Genomic DNA, 19,878 nt, shown 5'->3' with positions numbered 1-19,878 from the left:
TTCTTGGTAGGACCACTTAAACTGATTATTCCTGTAAACTAACTCTCATGGTAAAATTCCATGTTTCTAATCTAACCACAGTTGTGTCATATCTTTAAACCTTTTGGAATTAGAATATTCTCAAGACTCCTCGACAAGTTGTAATTTCAACAATCCGGCCCCCACTGCTTGTATTTGACCAGATTAGCTACAAAATGATATTGTTGACATACTAATAAGATTTTGTTTTTTGGGTGTGAACCCATTCATCCAAGATATTCATGAATCCTTTCTTTCCAAACTTGAATGTTCAAACTTCAAACCCTATCCATCCCACCATATAGCATTTTCAATTGTTAATAGTATTAAGCATTTTTCTATATTCTTTGTCACGCTCTGATAAATATTACAAAGTTAGATTGGGCTTGTGCTTATTTGACTTAGGTTTGGAATTGAGCTAAGCTGGGTTGGGCTTGAACCGAATTCTGCTCGGGTTATTGGGTGGTGTTTGGTCTTGTTTGAGTTTGGGCTGGGCTATTATAGTTAGAGTGCTGAGGAAGTTGATCTAGAGCCTGAGATTGTTTGGGCAATAATTTGATCTAGTTGCCATGACTTATGAGACAGCTCATAGAGGGTTATTGCTTATTAGGGCTACCACGACTAATAGAGTGCTCACAATAAAGTGTTGAAAAAAAGGAAGGGAATATTGATGCACTTGTTTCTCTCAGTTTCCGAATTTTCTTCATAGATTATTGGTTTGACATGATTTTTCCTTTTCCTTGTTCGTTTTTTTAAGCATCTTTCAAGATACAACATACTTTTACCAAATTTATTTATTTTTAAACAAAATAAAGTTAAACCACCATAAAAAAAAAAAGCTCTACCAAACCAAACCACACTTTAATATGTTTTAGAATGAAGCAACTACCATATTCCAGAATAAATCTTATCACCACTATATATAGAATATAACCTAAGCTCACAACAAAAGGATCATCTTACATTCGAAAATGAATAAATTTTATGGTTTAGATTAAATATTATAAATAAAAAATTATATCCAACGTCAAGTTATTTAAATAAATTCATAATTAAGAAATGGACTTTTTGTTGGAAAATATGGCTAAATAAACAAGTTTTGATTTGACAATACAAACTCTAAAAAATTAGTAATGATAAAAATAAATAGATAGAGTTAGAATGATTTTACAAACTATAGAATCACGCAAAATGCGTTGTCTTTAAAGGTTGATTCATGCCACCTGGAGTAGAACTCGGTGCAAATGGTTCTCTTGGCCAAACAACTCCCCAAGATTAGACTATAGTGATTTCTTCAAGTTGATCACACACTCAAGCAAGAAGAACTAAGAACAACCATAATAGCATTTCCTTAAAACTAAAAATTAAAAAGCTGAAATTTTGTGGAGATGAGCAGAAAATTTAGAGTTGAATAGAGGGAGAGTGGCGGTAGTAAGAGGCTAGGAAAAAACTAAAGAGAAAGAAGTGAAAACAAGGGTTTTATATGCCAACTAAAGGAAGACTAGTGGGCTAACTAATGGACTAGACCTCTAACGGTTACTATGCAGATTTGATGCCCAATGGGTTGTTCATTAAATGCCCAACGGGCTGCTTAGATACTCACCAATGGACAAATCAAATCAAATTTGGGCTAAAAGAAAGAAAGGGAAAAGAATGAGGCGCATAAAAGATATAACAAGCCCAAGCCTAAGCCCAAGTCAACACCTAGCCCATTGTATTCCAACTTACTACTTAAGATATGCAAATGCTTATAACAAGGTTTATTCCTAACCAATGTGGGACACAAAGCAAATGTTAAGTGTTTGAAACACACATACTCCAACACTTTCTTTATTCTAGAGTCTAGAAATGTAAGAGCATCCTCATCCGGTTCTTTAAAATGCATTATTCTCTAAAATAGATGACTGTAAAAAAATGACACAAAAATACATCTAGATCCAGTTATGTATTTTGCAAAAATTTATACCCAATGTTATTGTAAATTTATACTCATTGTAGCTTGTCTAAATATGTTTTTCTTCATTTTTTATTCAATTCTCTCTCTCATCTAGATTGAATTAAATAGAAACACACACACACACTCTCTCTCTCTCTCATACTAATTGGCAATAAAAGTTATTTAGAGTTTTGCTTACCTCCAGTACTTTTTTAACTGAAATCTCTTTTTGTTTTAATGAGAGGCTGTCACATCACCCACTAACTAAATAAAAATGTAGAGATTAAAACAAGCTACCACTTGACATTGTATATTTAAAACAAAAAGACATGTCCAGTTAAAAAAGTAATGGAGGTAAGCCAAACCCAATTCTTTACTCTTGAAGATTGGATTTGGGTTGTCAATGTAGATCTAACGTAGAGTTGGTGCAGATTCAGTAGATTGCAGTGCAGATTGAGGGTTTAAGGTTTTTTCTATTGGGCTCAGATCAAATAAAGGTTATGAAGCGACAACAGTATAGTAAAAAAAGCTCAACAAATTGTATGATTGGGGGTTTTCTAGCTCTGTTGTTGTGGGTATATAAAATAGTTATTTGTATTATTTTAATGAGATATATTGCAAAATAAAGAGTAAAATGTTAGGTGTATTGTAAAACTTGCTATGTAACTTGGATTGCATTTTTTTAAAAATGTAAAATCAGGTGAGAATTAAGGTTGTAAACGAGTCAAGTTTTGTCAAGTAATGAATGCTCAAACTTAGCTCAACAATAAAAGTAAAATATTTAAGCCTGGCTTAAGTTTGATTCAAGCTTGCAAATAATGTTCAAACTTGAACTTATCAAAAAATCTAATAGTTTGAGCTTGACTTGATTAATTAGTTAAATCAAGCTCAAGCTCAAGCTCAATATTAAGCTTCTGAGCTTGAGATTCAATACAAGTACATTATCAAGTTTATTATGTACCCTATTTGGTGCGGACGAGTGGACCTCAACTCCTATAATTAATTAGAGTCTTAGAAATATATAAATTTATTTGTCAAGTTCATATTAAGCTTATCACCAACTCATTACATGCCTAGGCTTAGCTTTTTTTTCTTTTTTTTTTTGGTATCAAGCTTTAATATTCATAAGCTTGTTTATGAACAATTCTCTTTTACTTAGGCTCAACACATTTATTAAACAAACTTAAAACTAAAGCTCAAAAAGTTAATCTGTTTATAAACAAAAAGACATAGATGAGTTATTTTTTGAGTAAATCCCGAGCTATTTATATGAATGACTTGATTCCTTAAAGCTCAAATGATGATATGCATTGTGCTATTATCCTAATCTAATCAGATTAACAAAAGAAAGATATAAAGTAGATCTTTATAGCTGGCTACATTGTAACTTCACAGGAGCAACAAAGACAGAAAAGGTGGGAAAAGTAAACACACTTCATCAATGCTAGTGGAGGTAAAAGGAGAGAACCAAACAAAAGAAGAAAAGCACTCTGCAGTAGTGAAACATAATTAGTTCAGCATAGAATATAATTATTTAGAGAGAACCCTTTCCTAGTTTCCTCTACTCTTCTGTCTCTTTTTCTTTTCTTTTGCTTGCTCCTCTTTTTCTCTCACACTTCATAGTCCACACTCTCTCGTTCCTTCCATTTCAATTTCAAAAACAAAGAAAAGAAAAAGAAAATGCCGCTACCTCTGATGCTGAAGCTGATCCATATTCTCACTCTCCTGTTCACACTACTGTCATCACTACCGAGAAGAGCCACCTCCCACTACTCTTACTCCTCGTCGCCACCCAACTACTCCCCCGCCCCGCAGCAGGAGTGGCGATCCGCACGCGCCACCTACTACGCGGCCGCGGACCCGCGCGACTCGGTGGGAGGAGCGTGCGGGTACGGTGACCTGGTGAAAGGTGGGTACGGAATGGCGACTGTGGGGCTGAGCGAGGTGCTGTTCGAGCGCGGGCAGATCTGCGGCGCGTGCTTCGAGCTGCGGTGCGTGGATGACCTGCGGTGGTGCATTCCGGCGACCTCGATCATACTCACGGCTACTAACTTCTGTGCGCCCAATTACGGCTTCCCGGCCGACGGCGGCGGCCACTGCAACCCTCCTAATAAGCACTTTGTTCTCCCCATTGAGGCCTTCGAGAAGATCGCCATCTGGAAGGCGGCCAACATGCCCGTCCATTATCGCAGGTATATAAGATTATTCATGCGAATTATTTAAACATGCTACATGACTCGTTGCGTTAAAAAAAGTCATGTGACTAAATCTACAAATAGGCCTAAAAATTATATTATCTTACTTTTCTTTTTAATTTGAGTCCAATTTTGTTTGTTTAAGTGTACATAGTGAGATTTATAGAGGCAAGACGAGTACATTATTACATTACATATTCTCTGGGTCTTACCTAAATTTAATTAATTGAAACTTTCATATTAAAATAGAAACTCATTGGTGTGGTGTGCCCCATTTTCTTTGTTTTTTGTCCCTAGCTCTTATTTCATGTGCAGTCCATGTGTTGAGTGACGTAAAATCATTGCTTTTTAATATAGCATTAATTAATACAAATTGAAGAAAGTGATGTTCTTGCGTTTAATAAGTGTTTAAAAATCAACTTGATATGTCCCCGACACTTGAATTGTCAATTTTGGCTTAGGGTAGCTGTATACAAGTACAGAATATGTAGGTAGATGATAGGTGTATTACTATGATAGGGTCAAACACTGTTTGTAATTGCCTTGCATTTTGCTTTGGCACATTCACATATTTTTGGAACATGAAAACCATCTTTTGGTTTTGATAAATATCAAATACTTTAAGAAGTGAGGCAACCCTCTATTGAGCAAAGCCTGTAAATCAAAAATGTTAAACTAGGATAAATCCAATAGTAGTTATATATATTTTTTTACATGTAAAACAATATATATTTTGGTAATGCTGTCATTTTTTATATTATACCTATCACTTTTTCACTAGTATTATCGATAAGTTCCCACTTCATATCATTTACTTTTGCAACAGAAATTATGGTATCCAAAGCATCCATATGCTCTCTTGATCAATGGAATGAATGACCCTTTTGTCTTTGGCTAACATTTACTTTAAGATTAAGGAAAACTGAACTTTAAGGTTTAAACCCAATCATTTAGATTTTAGAGGTGTAACAAATTAAGTCCTATAAGTATTATCTAAGTAACATATAAATCCTAAGGTTTAAAAAGGTAACACATTAAGGCTGCGTTTGTTTTAGTGTAAAATATTTTCCGGGTGTAAAATAATTTCATGTGAAAATATTTTCGGGGAAGGTAAATAATTTCTAATGTTTGGTTGCAATTTTAAAATTATATTAGAAAATAATTTTAAGTGATTGGTAACATTCTGAAAATACAAATTTTCTACTAATTTCTCACATTTTCTCAACTTCCAAACAAATTTTATATCAGAAAATCCACCAGCTCCCACACAGCACCCACAGAAAATCCACCACCACCCACACACCAGCACCACACAACACAAAAACCACCAAAACACCACCACCCACACCACCGCAACAACAACAAAAAAATTAGAGATCAAAAGCCACCAAAACACCACCACCCACACCACCACAACAGCAACAAAAAAATCAGAGATCAAAGAGAGAAAGATTGAGAGATTGAGGGAAAGAGAGATAGATTGGGAAAGAGAGAGATCAGGGTGGATGGCAGACGGTGGCGGCCAGATCGATAACGGCGGTTTGAGCTTGGGGCTTTGGGCGACGAGATCGATGGTTCGATCTAGAGGCGGTAGCGACGATGGGGGTGGGTGGTGGGTTGTAGATCGGTGACATGCAATCCCGCCAGAGATCCCGCGGCTCGATCTCGCCGGCGCGAGCTCGACGGCGCGTCTGGGCTTGGGGTAGTGGTCTGAGCTCGACGGCGCGAGCTCGATCTCACTCTCTCTACTCTCTCTTCGTGTTCTCTCTTTCTCTCTCTCTTCGTGGTCTCTCTCTTCGTTCTCTTTCTCTCTCTCTCTCTTCGTGCTCCCTCTCTCTGTTTTTAGTCAGGAAAATGAGGTTTGAAGGTAAAATAAGAACGGATTTGATTTTACATCAGAGAAAGGCTATTTTACGGTCAAAGCGTAAAATAATTTCAGTTGACCAAATTTTTTGTGCCTACCAAACACACCATGTTATGTAAAACAATTTCCTGAAATGCTTTTCAGCCAAAACAAACGCAGCCTAAATCTTATAGTTTCAAAGCTATTTCATTCTTTGATGCCTAAAAAAGTAACATATAAAACTATCAACCTGTCTTAAATCCTAAATTTTATTCTTTTTAAATGGATTGAGGTTTACTTTGTTGCTTATTTAGATCTTAGGATTTAATTTGTTACTTCTGAAAATAGGGTTTAACTCTGTACTTTTTAAAATCTCAGTATAAGTGCTTGTGTGGTGTGGGAAGCAAGGGTCAGGTTCAAGTCTCTAGGAGAGAGTTTCACACACATATACATTTAGATTATTCTAAAGTAGAATTTCAATCTTGTATTAAAAAAATAAATAAAAAATCTCAGGATTAATTTGTTACACCCATTAAACTACAGGGTTTCAAGTATAATTTTCCCTAAATATAATTTTTCTTTGAACCTTATATAGCCATTAACACTTGTTGAATTATCTGATAAATAGCTCCAAAAATATATTAATGCAAGAGATCTTTCCGGACTTCACAATCGGAGATGCTCAAATAGTTTCAAGTGATATTGTTAATGGTTAAATGAATGTTTCTGATAATTTGTTCTCCTTTTTCTCATTCAATATTACTTAATGATTTTGTTGGCTATATGAGAGAGAGAGAGAGAGGTATAAATTTGGACCAATTTAGTTCTAGTAGGCACATGTTCATCAGTCATCTGCCCTGTCTCCTCTTCTAATAACAACATAATAGAATGAAAAGCTGAGCTTGCAAATAGACTATTACTGTAATGAGAAGAATGTCCATCTTTGCCTTAATTTTTGTTGGTTTTGATAGGATAAAGTGCAGAAAGGAAGGAGGAATTCGATTTACAATCGATGGTTCAAGTATCTTCATTTCAGTTCTGATCACCAATGTTGCTGGTGCTGGAGATATAATTGCGGTGAAGATCAAGGGTTCTATAACTGGTTGGCTTCCAATGGGTCGGAATTGGGGCCAAAACTGGCATTTAAATGCCGATTTAAAGAATCAACCTCTCTCATTTGAGGTCACCGGCAGTGATGGCGTGACTGTCACATCTTATAATGTTGCTCCCAAGAATTGGAATTTTGGGCAAACATTTGAAGGTAAGCAATTTGTGTAGTATCAGTGGGGAAAGAATGAAGTTATATAAAAGGGGGGAATATCCTGTCCTTTCTTTTTTTCCCCATTTTTTTTCTCTTCTTTTTTAGTTTTCATTAATAGGGTGGATAAGGTTGTAGGATATGGGGCTTATTTTTTGAGGGAGTAATAGTCATTCGGTTGCAAAATGATGTGCTACAAAGATGTATGGGAAAGCATAATTGTTAAAATGTAAAAGAAAAGAAATTAGTCAAACAAATCTTCCTCGTGAAAATCTTATTTTTGTTGATGATTGGTAATTAACAACCTAGTTTCTGTCAGTCGATTATCTAACAAAAACACAGATCAAGATGGAACAACTCAATCCTAAAAAAGTGAGTTCTAGTTAGTATAACTAATAAAGTTTTCGATAATTGAATAAGAAATATGGAGTTTAATTTCCACAAAAAACTGATAGATGTCTTGAGAATAATGAGAACATAATGAGAATGCTAAAGACTGAATTATTTAGTTTTTGAAGCAATAATTTGATATGGTATAAAACTAGTCAATGAAGAGTTTGATATAGTTATTTTGTGTTAGAATATATATACAGAGTATAAAATTATTGGTAATCTTGAAGCGATACGTTTGAAAACATGTTTTCTACTGTGCCTTTACCTTATAATCAAACTTTTACCTCATAATCACTTTCTCTTTGATCTTTTTATGATATATTATTGATTCAATATATCTAAAGTACTCACCAATATTTTATATTTTAAAGACCCAAATCGTTTATAAAAAGAACCAATTTTTTTCAGATTAGACCAACGATCAGAGATTGACTGATCAAATTATGGTGTCATAATCAATTAAAATGTAAATAAGTGGAAGTGGATTAAATTTGTAAACATAGCCATTTGGTTTTCAACTTAGCAACAAAAGACAAAACGGTTTTGAAATGAATATAGCTGCACAATAGATTATAACACATCAGGCAACATCCCATTGCCTAGCTCAAAGGCAACAGTAGAGGTCATAAATTGGGTCACCTAAGCCAGATTCTACCAAATAAATAAATAACCATGCCAGGTTCATTACATTACTTAGCAAAAACACAACCAAAATGACCTATCGACCAAAGAACATTAAGTCTCCCCAGCCTTTTCTCCCTTTTACCAAATCAACAAATGCAAACTAGTCAGGTTGAGTTGAACTCATGAATGAAATGCACCAAACTGCGTGGTAGATTAAACATGCTATGTGCACATCAGGAACTAGGTTCACCTACCTACACCCCCCGCCCCCCCAACCCTTTTTCTCTCTCTTTTCCATAGCTCACAAATGCAAACTAGTTAGGCTTGAGTTGGACTCAAGATTGAAATGTATTAGACTGCATAAGAGATTAAAACACTATATGTGCACATCAAGCAACATTTTAAGACCTAGCTCAATGGTAAGAGCAAACACATTAGCTCATGTAAAAATTTCCTCTATTTTACACAAAAAACCTCATTTTAAAATTTTACACATTCATTTTTACAAATCACCCACATCAGTTCATCTATCCTACTCCCTCTATTAATTAAATAATAATTTCCTCACTTTTTTTTATTATTACACACCAACTGCCGCGCGCCTTCTTCATTTTTTGGTAATCTCTCTCTCTCTCTCTCTCTCTCTCTCTCTCTCTCTCTCTACCCATTTTCCAGCTCCAATCTCCGATCTACAGCACCGATCTCCGATCCCAGCCGCGATCTCCGATCCACGCCAAGCCCAGCCGCGATCTCCGATCCATGCACCACCGAGCCCAGCCGCGATCTCCGATCCACGCACCGCCGAGCCTAGCCGCGATCTCCGATCCACACTGAGCCCAGCCGCGATCTCCGATCCACGCAACGCCGAGCCTAGCCGCGATCTCCGATCCACGCACCACCGAGCCCAGCCGCGATCTCCGATCCACGCACCACCGAGCCCAGCCGCGATCTCCGATCCACCCTTCGCCGAGCCCAGCCGCGATCTCCGATCCACACCGAGCCTAGCTGCGATCTCCGATCCACGCACCACCGAGCCAAGCCGCGATCTCCGATCCACACACCACCGATCCCAGCTCCGATCTCCGATCCGCAGCTCCGCCGACCAAAGCATCGTGGGTGTGTTTGTGTATCTGTGTTTTTTTTTTTTTTTTTTTGAGCAAGTGTATGTCTGAGTTTGTTAATGAGTATCTGTGTTAATTTTTCTGTGGATGATACTAAATTTGTTGAGTTTGTTGAGAACGGAGAAGAGAGAGAAAAAATGGAGCGAAATATTCTGGAGTAAAATAATCCATACACGAGCTACAGTGCTCATGTATATTTACACAGTACTGTAGATCGTGTATGGATTTCTACATTTTTGGCTATTTATACACCCACTAATGTGGGTGTTTTTTTGCATAAAATGTGTAAAAATTGTACTTTCTTTTATTTTACAAATTTTTAACTGAGCTGATGTGAATGCTCTAACAATAGTAAAAAACGAGGTTCACCTACCTACACCAGATTCAGTAAACTATCTTACCAAAATACAACAAACACAAAATAAGCCATATGCAAACTTGGTTAATCAAATTGACCTATCAACCACACAAAATTAACTTCAAGTCCCTCAAGAATCTCACCCACCCTTTTCTCTCTTTTTCAATATCCTGAAATGCAGACTATTCAGGTTTGAAGTGGACTCAAGATAGAAATGCATATAATTGCAAACTAGATAAAACATGTTATTGAGTTTTTATTGAGTTTTTAGATCTTTTAGATGCTTATCTTTTGAGAACTGTCAATCAAGCCGGTTCATTGTAACGCAGTCAGACTGGTCCAGTCCAAGCTTAAAAACATTGGCATGCACTCTAAAGTATTTCTTGCCCAACAAGTTTTACCACTCCATCTTTAAATCTCCTTTTATTAAACTTACACTTCAAGTACTATATTTTAGACTTGCTTAACCTAAAACATTTAGATTCTAAATCCTCCCTCAAGATTTCCAACTTGGGGAAGTTTCATCCAAAAACACTATATTGTCTGCAAAAAGCATATATACCAAGGGACTTCATCTTGAATTTATCAAGTAATTCTAAGACTATTTAGATCTAAAAAGAAAACTCCTACTCCTACATGAAGAGAGCATAGATAAAAACATACAAAAAATAAATAAATCGTGTTATAGACTTAAAAAAGAAGAGAAAAGAAAAAAGATACAGAGACAAGCTTCATCCACTCATCTCTTTGCGAATTAGCCAGAAAAAGAAGTGTAAATTGTGAACTTCTCATTGAGCAACAGAAGCAAACCCTTAACTCTTCCTGGTTATAATGTTATGATAGCTGTAGATACTGTTGTCATATTTTCATTAGCTTATACTAAGATAATTATAAATAAAAAAATGTTTAAAAGGATAACTGCAGATGGATTGACCGTAGTTCATGCTTCATCCTCTCTAGAGTTACTACTCAAAAGTCAAAACTGTCCTTATTGCTATTTCTTCAACCAAAATTAGCAAAAAGAAGTTTTTATTTTTTATATTTTTATAATGTCATCAGCAAAAACAATATAACATTGAATCCTCTTTGTCGACGTTCATACGACAAAGAGGACTTAATGCCTCCAATTCTCTGCGGAAAACCATTTTTCCTGTTATTTGATTTTCAAGTTAGCAACAGAACAGAAGAAGAAACAGTTTTGAAATGAATATAACTGCATAATAGATTGAAACACATCAGGCAACATCCCAAGGCCTAGCTCAAAGGCAACAGTAAAGCCATAAACTGGGTTAACCTAACCATGCTAGATTCAGTACATTACTTAGCAAAATAACAGCATACAAAAGAAATCAAATGAAAAATACGTTAATCAAAATGACCAATCTATCAACCACAGAAAATTAACTTCACGTCCCTCAAAGTCTCCCCCACCCATTTCTCTCTTTTCCCCAGTCCCTTGAGTGGGACTCATGATTGAAATGCATATAACTGCATAATAAATTAAAACATAATATGTGCACAGCAGGCAACATGTGAAAACTGAGACAGTGAATCTTCACAAGTATGATGATCTTTGTGATCAGATAAGCATCTTTTGTAACAGTTTAGTGTTGCTCCCTTTTGTAACAAAGGTTGTTAATGACACGGGCTTGGTTAGTTAGTTTTGAATTGGCCAATTATATGTAATCAAAAGGCTGTCCAATAGGAAGTTACCTTGCCATGTATAAATAAGCAAGGTTAAGCAATATAATACAATTTTGTTAGTCCATTTACCTAATTCCTGTAACCCTTAATTCCTAACCTTAGCCACATCAAGACGTAGCTCAGCAGAAGTCGAGTGATAAACTACCTACCTATACCAGATTCAGTACATATTAAGCAAGAACACAACAAACACAAAATAACCTAAATGCAATCTTGGTGAATCAAATTAACCTATCAATCACACAAAATTAACTTCAACTCCCCCAAAGTCTCACCCACCCTTTTCTCTCTTTTCCCATATCCTGAAATGCAGACTAGTCAGGTTTGAAATTTTGAATTGGACTCATGATTGAAATGAAGATAACTGTATGCATAGTAGATTAACACATGATATGTGTTTGATGTGGTGCATTTGGAGGGAAAGGAATTCACTTAATTTTGAAGGAAGCGAGTTGTCCACAGATAGATTGAAATTCTTGATTTTGTGTTTCAGGATGCTATACGAATGGATGAAACTGTGGTTCACCTTTCATCCTCAAACTTTTTTGAGGTTTTAGATCTTTTCTTTGCTTATCTTTTAAGGTCCACTCCCATATACATCCTGTGTACAAGGGTTGCACCCCTTTACATGCTTTCTATAATGAAATTTTTTTTACTTATAAAAAATTGAAAAAATAAAAGATAAAAACATGATATGTGCAAATCAAGCAACATGCCAGTCAGTACACTATTTAGCAATAATACATCAAGCACAAAATAAACTAATACAAGCTTGCTTAATCAAAATGACCTATCAACCACACAAAATTTTAGTTCAAGTCCCCAACCACAGGAAATTTAAGTTCAAGTCCCCAAAAGTCTCCCCAACCCTTTTTCCTCTTTTCCCTAATCCTCAAATGCAGACCAGTCATGCACGGGAAAAAAAATCCTGAAAATACTTCAATATTTCACTATATTTAATTCTTTTTCTTTTTCTTTTTTAAATATATTATGTCAAATCCATAAAAATTAATCATAAATAAACGAAAATAGTTGTATAATCCAACCTACCAACCACAAATTACATGCATGTCTTCCCTGCAAAAAATAAGTAAAGAAAGAAAGAAAAAGAAATGAAAAGTGAAGTATACTAATATTATTTCAGTTTCTTGTTACATTATTGGCATGGGAATTGGTTTCAATAAGACCACCAAGAGAAAGGAGGGGAAAAGAAAAAAGATCTGTTCAGCTTCACACATTACACCCAAAGAGAAAAGAAGTCCAACTCAAAACCCAATAGACTTCCAAAAAGGATCAAACTAAAACCAACACTGTGAGTCATAAACCATAGTTTTGGTATCAACCAATCTGGCAAGTTGGTTTCAAACTGGCCCTTAAAATGAATGAAGTTGTGCAAACTAATTCTTACTAGAGCTCCAACAAATTGTACTTTCTATGAGAAATTAAAATAACTGAAATGCCAGTAAACCTTAAAATGACATCCATAGTAATGAAAAATGCTGATACAGTTCACAAGTCACCATTGAATGGTAAGCCTATTATTACAAGAATATGCAGCTAAAGATGTTCGTATGCTTTCAACATCCTGTTAAAGCAAACCTAGAGAGCACAAAAAAGCAACCTTGGAAACATCAAGCAATAACTTGCTTCACTCATAATTCTAAATACAGGATCGATTCTTTTGAGAAGAAAACATAATAGAAAACTATTAAACATAAGCAGAATGGTGAAAGCCCATACATTTGTATGCACTGAATCAATATTGTGCTGCATAACCAGAAAATCCATCCAAATTCCAAACACTATCTACAGGGCTTCACATGTGAGAAAACATGATCTCTATACCCCAAAAAAAAAAAAATGTATATACCATTCATACAAGAACTTTGAATTCAATTCAAATCAAAATTGCAAGTGAGAGTACCCAATTCTCTGACTATATAGAATACAAGTGCTATATGAGTATCCAATATTGAAAAAGAACAAGAAACAATGAATCTCAATATGTGCTTCCTATAGCGAAAAAAGAATCAAACTCTGCTCCTAAGTTAATCAGAAGACAAAAAAAAAAAATGAAAAAAGAAGCAAGATTAGAGGCAAGAATTCAACCTCCTCGCACAAGACGAAAATCTTTGCATATGTGAGGATGATCACAATCGTGTTCACGTATGTACTTCAAATCAAAGCGTCTGATCAGATTCAATGAGCAATGCATTAAGCATGATATGAACTGCAGCTTCATAAACAGCCACATCATAATGCATCCCATCCTCTGTACATTTGACCCCACAATTCCATGTCAAAGACTCCATATCCAGCAACAAGAGCGGGCCACCGGATTGCCTCAACACCTTGCTTCTACGCAAAGCTTCGTCGTAAGCAACCCGCATTGTATCCGTCATCTTCTCCCTCTTCTCCTCCGTGTTCAGCATCGAGTTTATCAATGTGGGCATCCCAATCCAGAACAAATGGGGCGATCTAACCGACACCGACCCAGTTACCGGTCCTTCATTGCCTAACTCAGGCGAAATGGGCAACAAGGAAACCACAGAATTCCTCAACGAGTGTAAATGAAGAGTGTAATCCGACGCATTGGTGAAGTGAAGCATGTGCCACAGGCCAGAACCCATGACCAAAACATCAGGGTAAGTCCGATTACGCTGGAAACCGTGAAGCAAATGGGTCAAATTGGAAACGTAAGGAGCCCAAATGAAATCCAATTTGAACCCAATCGGGTCAAGAACGATTTGATAATCGGAGTGGCGTTTGAACAAATCGGATTTGACAGACGGGATGCGGTCAGAATCTTGGCCCAAGACCAACTGAAGCAAAGCAAGAGCGATGAATCGAGCTTGGGAGTCGCCGGCGACGACGACCCACGAGCCGTTGAGCAAATCGGAGGTGTCCGGCGGAGAGAGTCGCCGGAAGTCGCAAGACACAACATTTCTCGACGAGGACCACCGCCAAGGCCCATCTGAAGAAGAAGAGTTGATGGGGTCGGGAGGTGGCGGGTCCTCCCAGACGACTTCGTGGAGGAGAGAGAGGCAGGAGTGGCGGTGGAAGTCGAAGACGACGAAGGAAGAGGCGAAGTCGGAGATGGAAGGGAAGTAAGGGGTGAGGTGGACCCCAACGGCGAGGGTGATGAAGAGGGCCCCACTGAAAAAAAGCATCTTGTTGCGGCTGAGATGCCACCCCGCCATTCCCATGGGCACCAACAACACCACGCACGCCGCCATCACTCCCAATTGGATCGCTCCTAGCGTTATCATTATTTAATCATTCAAACAAGTCTTTTCTTGGAAACTAAGGTAAAGGGAAGAAGTTGGTGTTGAAATTTTGATAGACAAGTATAGTGGGTGAAGGTGAGAGGGTATAAATTTTTTTATTTTTAGTTTTAGTTATGGCTTCAAAACTAAGGCAGTTATTTTTGCTGATGATAGGAATGTGACAACAACGGCAGGCAACGGCCTGTGTGTGTGTAGGCGGTGATGCATTGTTTGTTTTATTTATGAATGTGAAAAATGAAGATTCAATCATTCTTTCGATTTTATTGAACCGGGTATTGAAGAAGATGATTCCTGTCTTCTAGGGGGGCGGCCCACGTTAGTCCATCATACACCATGCCTCTCTAACGTGCGCTAAAGAACCTGAGCAATTTGTGAGATGACGTCATCTCTACAAATATATACCAGTGAACTTCCTAATCTGCCCAAGAAATAAAAAATAAAAATTAACAGGTAAGAAAAATTATTGTGTACTCTCGGAATACCATAAATGCGTACTTCTTTCTCTCATATGAACGATGGGTCCCACTAATTAAATTTATAGTGGAACCTACCATTCATGTGAGAGAGAGAAGTACGCATTTATGGTACTCTGGAAGTACCTAATAATATTCCACTAGATAATGTTACATTTGCATAAATAACTGTATTTCATTGGCTCAGAAGTCAGAGAAGACCACGTCAGCAGTTCTCTTAATGGACCTAATAATTTCTCCCTTCTCACCCCAATGCCACCTAGCTACTCTACTTCCTTCCTTTGCTATAGTTGTTTTTGGAAAGGGAAAGCACAAATTTTCATAGCAAATCCTAAATGAAAAGTTACTTAGTGCTACTAGTAAATTCAAATTAAAACCATTAATAACTTGTTATTGAGGATTTTTTATAGAATGTTATGGGTGTAACACTTCTTTTTTTAGTAATTTTTACATGGCTCATGGTTCATTTTATTCAACTTTCTTTTCTTTTTTGTTTGGGATTACGATAAGGTGTAGATAAGATTTGAACTCAAGTCTCATGTTCTAATCCTTTCTAATACTTCCCCTCTCTAGATTCGTGTGTTATGATATGAACAAAATTTCTCTTCAAATTAATTTAGAGAGAAACTATTCATATAACTCTTTTTTGGATGTGAATTTTGAAAATCTAACCATTAAATTTCATGTTCCTTATGTTCTTAACATATACATAAAATTTCATTCAAATCAGATGTTGTTTACTATTCAATCAATAAACTCATTTTTTATACACAATTTTAGATCACAAAAACTTAAAATTTTAACATATGTTTGATAACATAGCAATTGATCTTTGATCTTCTTGAATTTTTTTGCAAGTATGAAAGATATAATAAGAACATGCAATCCAATGGTTAGATTTTTAAAATTCATACTCAATATAAAAATATAAGAAATATTTGAAAGGTTTCTCTCTAAATTAGTTTGGTGAAATTTTTTTTACTTATGATAAATAGTGATCTATTATATGATGTTGGTAATAAAGTGAGAAACTTAGAGACGGTAATCAAGGTTGATATACAAAAAGATAGTATTGGGTAAGGCAAATGCCTACACATTCGAGTCTTGCTAGATCTGACAAAGCCATTAACGCTAGTGTGTCGAGTATGTATCAAAGATTTACCATTAGTATGGGTGAGATTGAAATATGAGAAATTGCCATTATTTTGTTATTACTGTGGGTGCATTGGTCGTGGGCATAAGGATTGTAACTAAGTTTGAGTTTATCAGCTTTGAATACACCTATTAATGCTCAATATGGTTAATGGCTCCATTTTGAATGGAAGTCCATTTCATCTACAACCATCGTGCCAGATGTTCTTCCATTGATGTCAATTATCTTTGATGGATGATGTTTTGCCACATACTTGTGAGTTGATTTGTATGCATAATCGTAAGGTTGGACCTGATGGTTTTTTAGTGGTATTTGGTTGTTGGGGCATCCTTTTTAGGGTTAAGAGGGAAATTTTCCATGAAGCAGAGCAAAGTTTGCAAGTCTTGGCGAAGGCAACCTTCCACTTATGGAAACGACTTGATTCTCTTTAGCTTAAATATTCAAACCTCGTAATTTTCCTCGCATAGAATTCCTACACCCAATAGATTTTCAATCTTGATAAAAAATAATAATAATAATAAAAAAATTGATACAACAAAAAAAATAAAAAAGCTTTAAAACCTATTAATTATTGAAGAGCTTGGCGGATCTCTATCCAACACATATACCATGAAACTAATAAATGTGCTAATAGCTTAGCTGTTCTAGGATCACACATTAGTCAATCTTTTTATGTATTTTGGACTTTCCTTTTATCTCTATATTTTGTGTACTTATGGGAAGTTCAAGAACTAGCTACTCCTTTTTCTTCTTTTTTTTTTTTTTTATATTTTTTTAATTATAAGAAGTCACTACGTTACTTCATTAATAAAATTCAAAATCAATTTGGTGTTGTAGACACCTCATTTTATACCTATTAATAACCTTTAATTTTCGAACCCAATGATAAGCTTAAAATATGTCAACCAAGGGTAATTGAAGTATTCTTACTTGTTCAGATGTAATCACAGCTTAAAAATGCTCAAAATCACTTTAAAAAGATACTAAAAAATGACATTTGCTAATTGTTTTGACCATAACTTTTGAACCACAAAGAATTTTTGAATGAGGCTTCTTGCATTGGAAGTAGACATCTTGGGCTTCACTTTAAACACAAATTTTGACCAATTCATATTTAAAATAAGTGAGTTATGATTGTTTGAAGTCAGACCATCATTGCAATCAAAATCAAGGTTCTCAGTGAGTCTGCGTATGCACACTCACGCCTCACTTCTAGGACCAATTATTTCCTCTTTTAGGGCCCCAAAGCTTCAATCTTTGGATTGGACCGCCCTAGACCCTTATGAACGTCTAAAACTGTCCAAAAGACTCCAAAAACCTAGCTAGAGAGAGTTTATTTTAGCTTCCACGTTTTCTAAAAGCTTATTTTCTATTCTCTAATCTCTCACATAGTACCTTTGCATATTTTTAAGTATTCAAAAACCTCTCTCTAGTATTGACATAAGGGAGAAGCTTGCTTTCCAATCGTTCTAAAAACCTTTTTCAAAATAATTTGTTCTTAAGTTGTGATTATTTTAGTTCTATTGTGCTCTTTAATCTCTCTTGTATTTTCAACCTAATTTTTGTGTTGTAGTCACTGAGGGGTGGTTAAATATCCTCAAACTTGTGATTCTAAAGCAAGGTGGGTTTTCTTTTCATAATTTCCCACTTTGCTACATAGGATCCACATGATTCTTTGTTTGATATTGGATTAACTGTTCTTATTTGATTTTGTTGATGTTATGATCTTTTTATGATGTTAATCTAACCATGGCTTAGATTTGTTTAGATTTTGATTTTGGTTTTGTTTCTATAATTTAGTCTACACATGAGTTTCTTTACTTGAATAATATAAAATCCTTGGTTTAGTTTTGGTGTCATTGAGTTCTTGTTTGATTTGTTAAGAGGGCCATGATCTTTATGTTATACATGTTAATCTGAAATATGGGTTGATTAATTTTAGTTTATTGTTGTCTTTCGTGTTCTTATTTAGTTAATTATCATTCTTGGTTTTTTTTTTTAATGAGAAATACTAGATTTTATTAAGGAAACATAAAACAGCTACACTCTGTCTTGAGCACACACGTGCTCTACCATGCTGGGACATTCATCCAACCAAACTACAAAGTCCTCAACATTTTTGGCATGTTGGGCCAACACATGAGTAGGGACATTTCCCTGTCTTTTGGTATGAGGAAATCTCATTTTCTGAATAAAGAAGCTTGGTTGAGAATTCAAGTTACCACGTTCACCACCGTTGACGACGGGGCTACATGGCCTTGCAGTGCATTGTATATCACTAGCGAATCGGACTCGAACTCAGCGTCTCTGATTCCCACTTCCCTGGCGAAGTTGACACCAGCTTCGACGGCTTTCACTTCAGCTTCAATAGCTCCCAGTGGGCATTTCCATTTTCTGCTTAGAGCTGCAACTACTTCCCTGGCCTCATCCCTGATAATTACTCCTGCACCTGCTTGTTTGCTGTTTGAGAAAACAGCGCCATCCTTGTTGACTTTGTAGGACCCACGGCTTGATGGTTGCCATGAAATCGTTGGTGTAGCTTCATCCTGATGCTCTGTTTTTAGTTCATTTCCTGTGTGAAACTCCTCCACCAGATTCAGGGCGTTCCTCAATATTGTTCGTCTTGCCTTCCCTTTCTCACAAGTTCGAAGCTCATTCCTGTCCTTCCAAATGCCCCAACAAACTGTGATAACCCGTTCTAGTAGGCCAAGCCTAGTTTCTTCGCACCGCTGCAAGTTCTCAATCACATCCAAGAAGCTCTAGGACTTATAATTTTCAAACGGTAACACCAGTTTGCTTGCTGTCCATACCTCTTTAGTGTGGTTGCAAAACCAGAGTAAGTGGCAGACCGTCTCCTCATATTGACCACAAAGTTTGCACACTTCGTTCGGTGCGATTTTTCTCATTGCCAGATTCCTTTTTGTGGCAAGAATGTCGCGTCTCGCTCTCCATGCAAAGTGTTTGAGTTTCTGAGGCACATTTAGGTGCCATATAGTTTCCCAAAGTTTCCTTCGCGCCGAGCTGTTGGAGCAATCTACCGTGGCTGAGTGACTCTGCTCCTCTAGTGCCAGTGCATAAGCACTTTTGACGGTGAATTTACCACTTCTGTTTTCAGCCCATATTAGCTTATCACAAATGTCATTTGTGCTCAACGGTATGCTCATTATAGCCTCTCTATCCTCGGGTAAGAACCAATTCATCAGCTTATCCAAATTCCATTCATAAGTTGCTTTATTTATGAGTTCACTAACCAGAGCATTCTCCAAATTTGGCTTCTCTAGCGTTACCAACTTATATGTGCTTGGCCTTGGAATCCACTTGTCTTGCCATACTCTGATACTATTGCCATTTCCTATCTTCCACCTTATGCCTCTTCGGACAACTCCTTGTGTCGCCATTAAGCTTCGCCACGCATATGAAGGGTTTGGACCTATCCTTGCCTCAACAAAACTGTACTGTGGGAAGTATTTAGCCTAATATACTCGGCTGAATAGTGAGGTGGGGTTGGTTTGAAG

At 36.4% G+C, this 19,878-nt stretch overlaps 2 protein-coding genes across 2 annotated transcripts; one reads left to right on the top strand and one right to left on the bottom strand.

The window, feature by feature from the left end:
* The first annotated feature begins 3,325 nt into the window (after positions 1-3,325).
* LOC142618792 (expansin-A13) lies at positions 3,326-7,522 on the top strand. The gene is made up of 2 exons (XM_075791816.1): positions 3,326-4,146; positions 6,964-7,522. Exons 1-2 carry the CDS (start codon positions 3,635-3,637, stop codon positions 7,268-7,270), a joined length of 819 nt encoding a protein of 272 aa, XP_075647931.1. The 5' UTR covers positions 3,326-3,634; the 3' UTR covers positions 7,271-7,522.
* A 5,780-nt stretch (positions 7,523-13,302) lies between these two features.
* On the bottom strand, positions 13,303-14,979 carry LOC142641732 (protein ALTERED XYLOGLUCAN 9). The gene has a single exon (XM_075816212.1). The coding sequence runs from the start codon at positions 14,717-14,719 to the stop codon at positions 13,631-13,633; it is 1,089 nt and encodes a 362-aa protein (XP_075672327.1). The 5' UTR covers positions 14,720-14,979; the 3' UTR covers positions 13,303-13,630.
* Between the last annotated feature and the right edge of the window lie 4,899 nt (positions 14,980-19,878).

Source organism: Castanea sativa, chromosome 1 (assembly GCF_040712315.1).
Source record: "Castanea sativa cultivar Marrone di Chiusa Pesio chromosome 1, ASM4071231v1".
Lineage (NCBI taxonomy): Eukaryota > Viridiplantae > Streptophyta > Magnoliopsida > Fagales > Fagaceae > Castanea > Castanea sativa.
This window is presented reverse-complemented; position numbering and strand designations above follow the sequence as displayed.

Coding starts and splice junctions, on each gene's coding strand:
- LOC142618792 (XM_075791816.1), top strand. CDS start 3,635: ATGCCGCTACCTCTGATGCTGAAGCTGATCCATATTCTCACTCTCCTG. Junction 4,147..6,963: donor ATGCCCGTCCATTATCGCAG/GTATATAAGATT, acceptor TGGTTTTGATAG/GATAAAGTGCAGAAAGGAAG.
- LOC142641732 (XM_075816212.1), bottom strand. CDS start 14,719: ATGATAACGCTAGGAGCGATCCAATTGGGAGTGATGGCGGCGTGCGTG.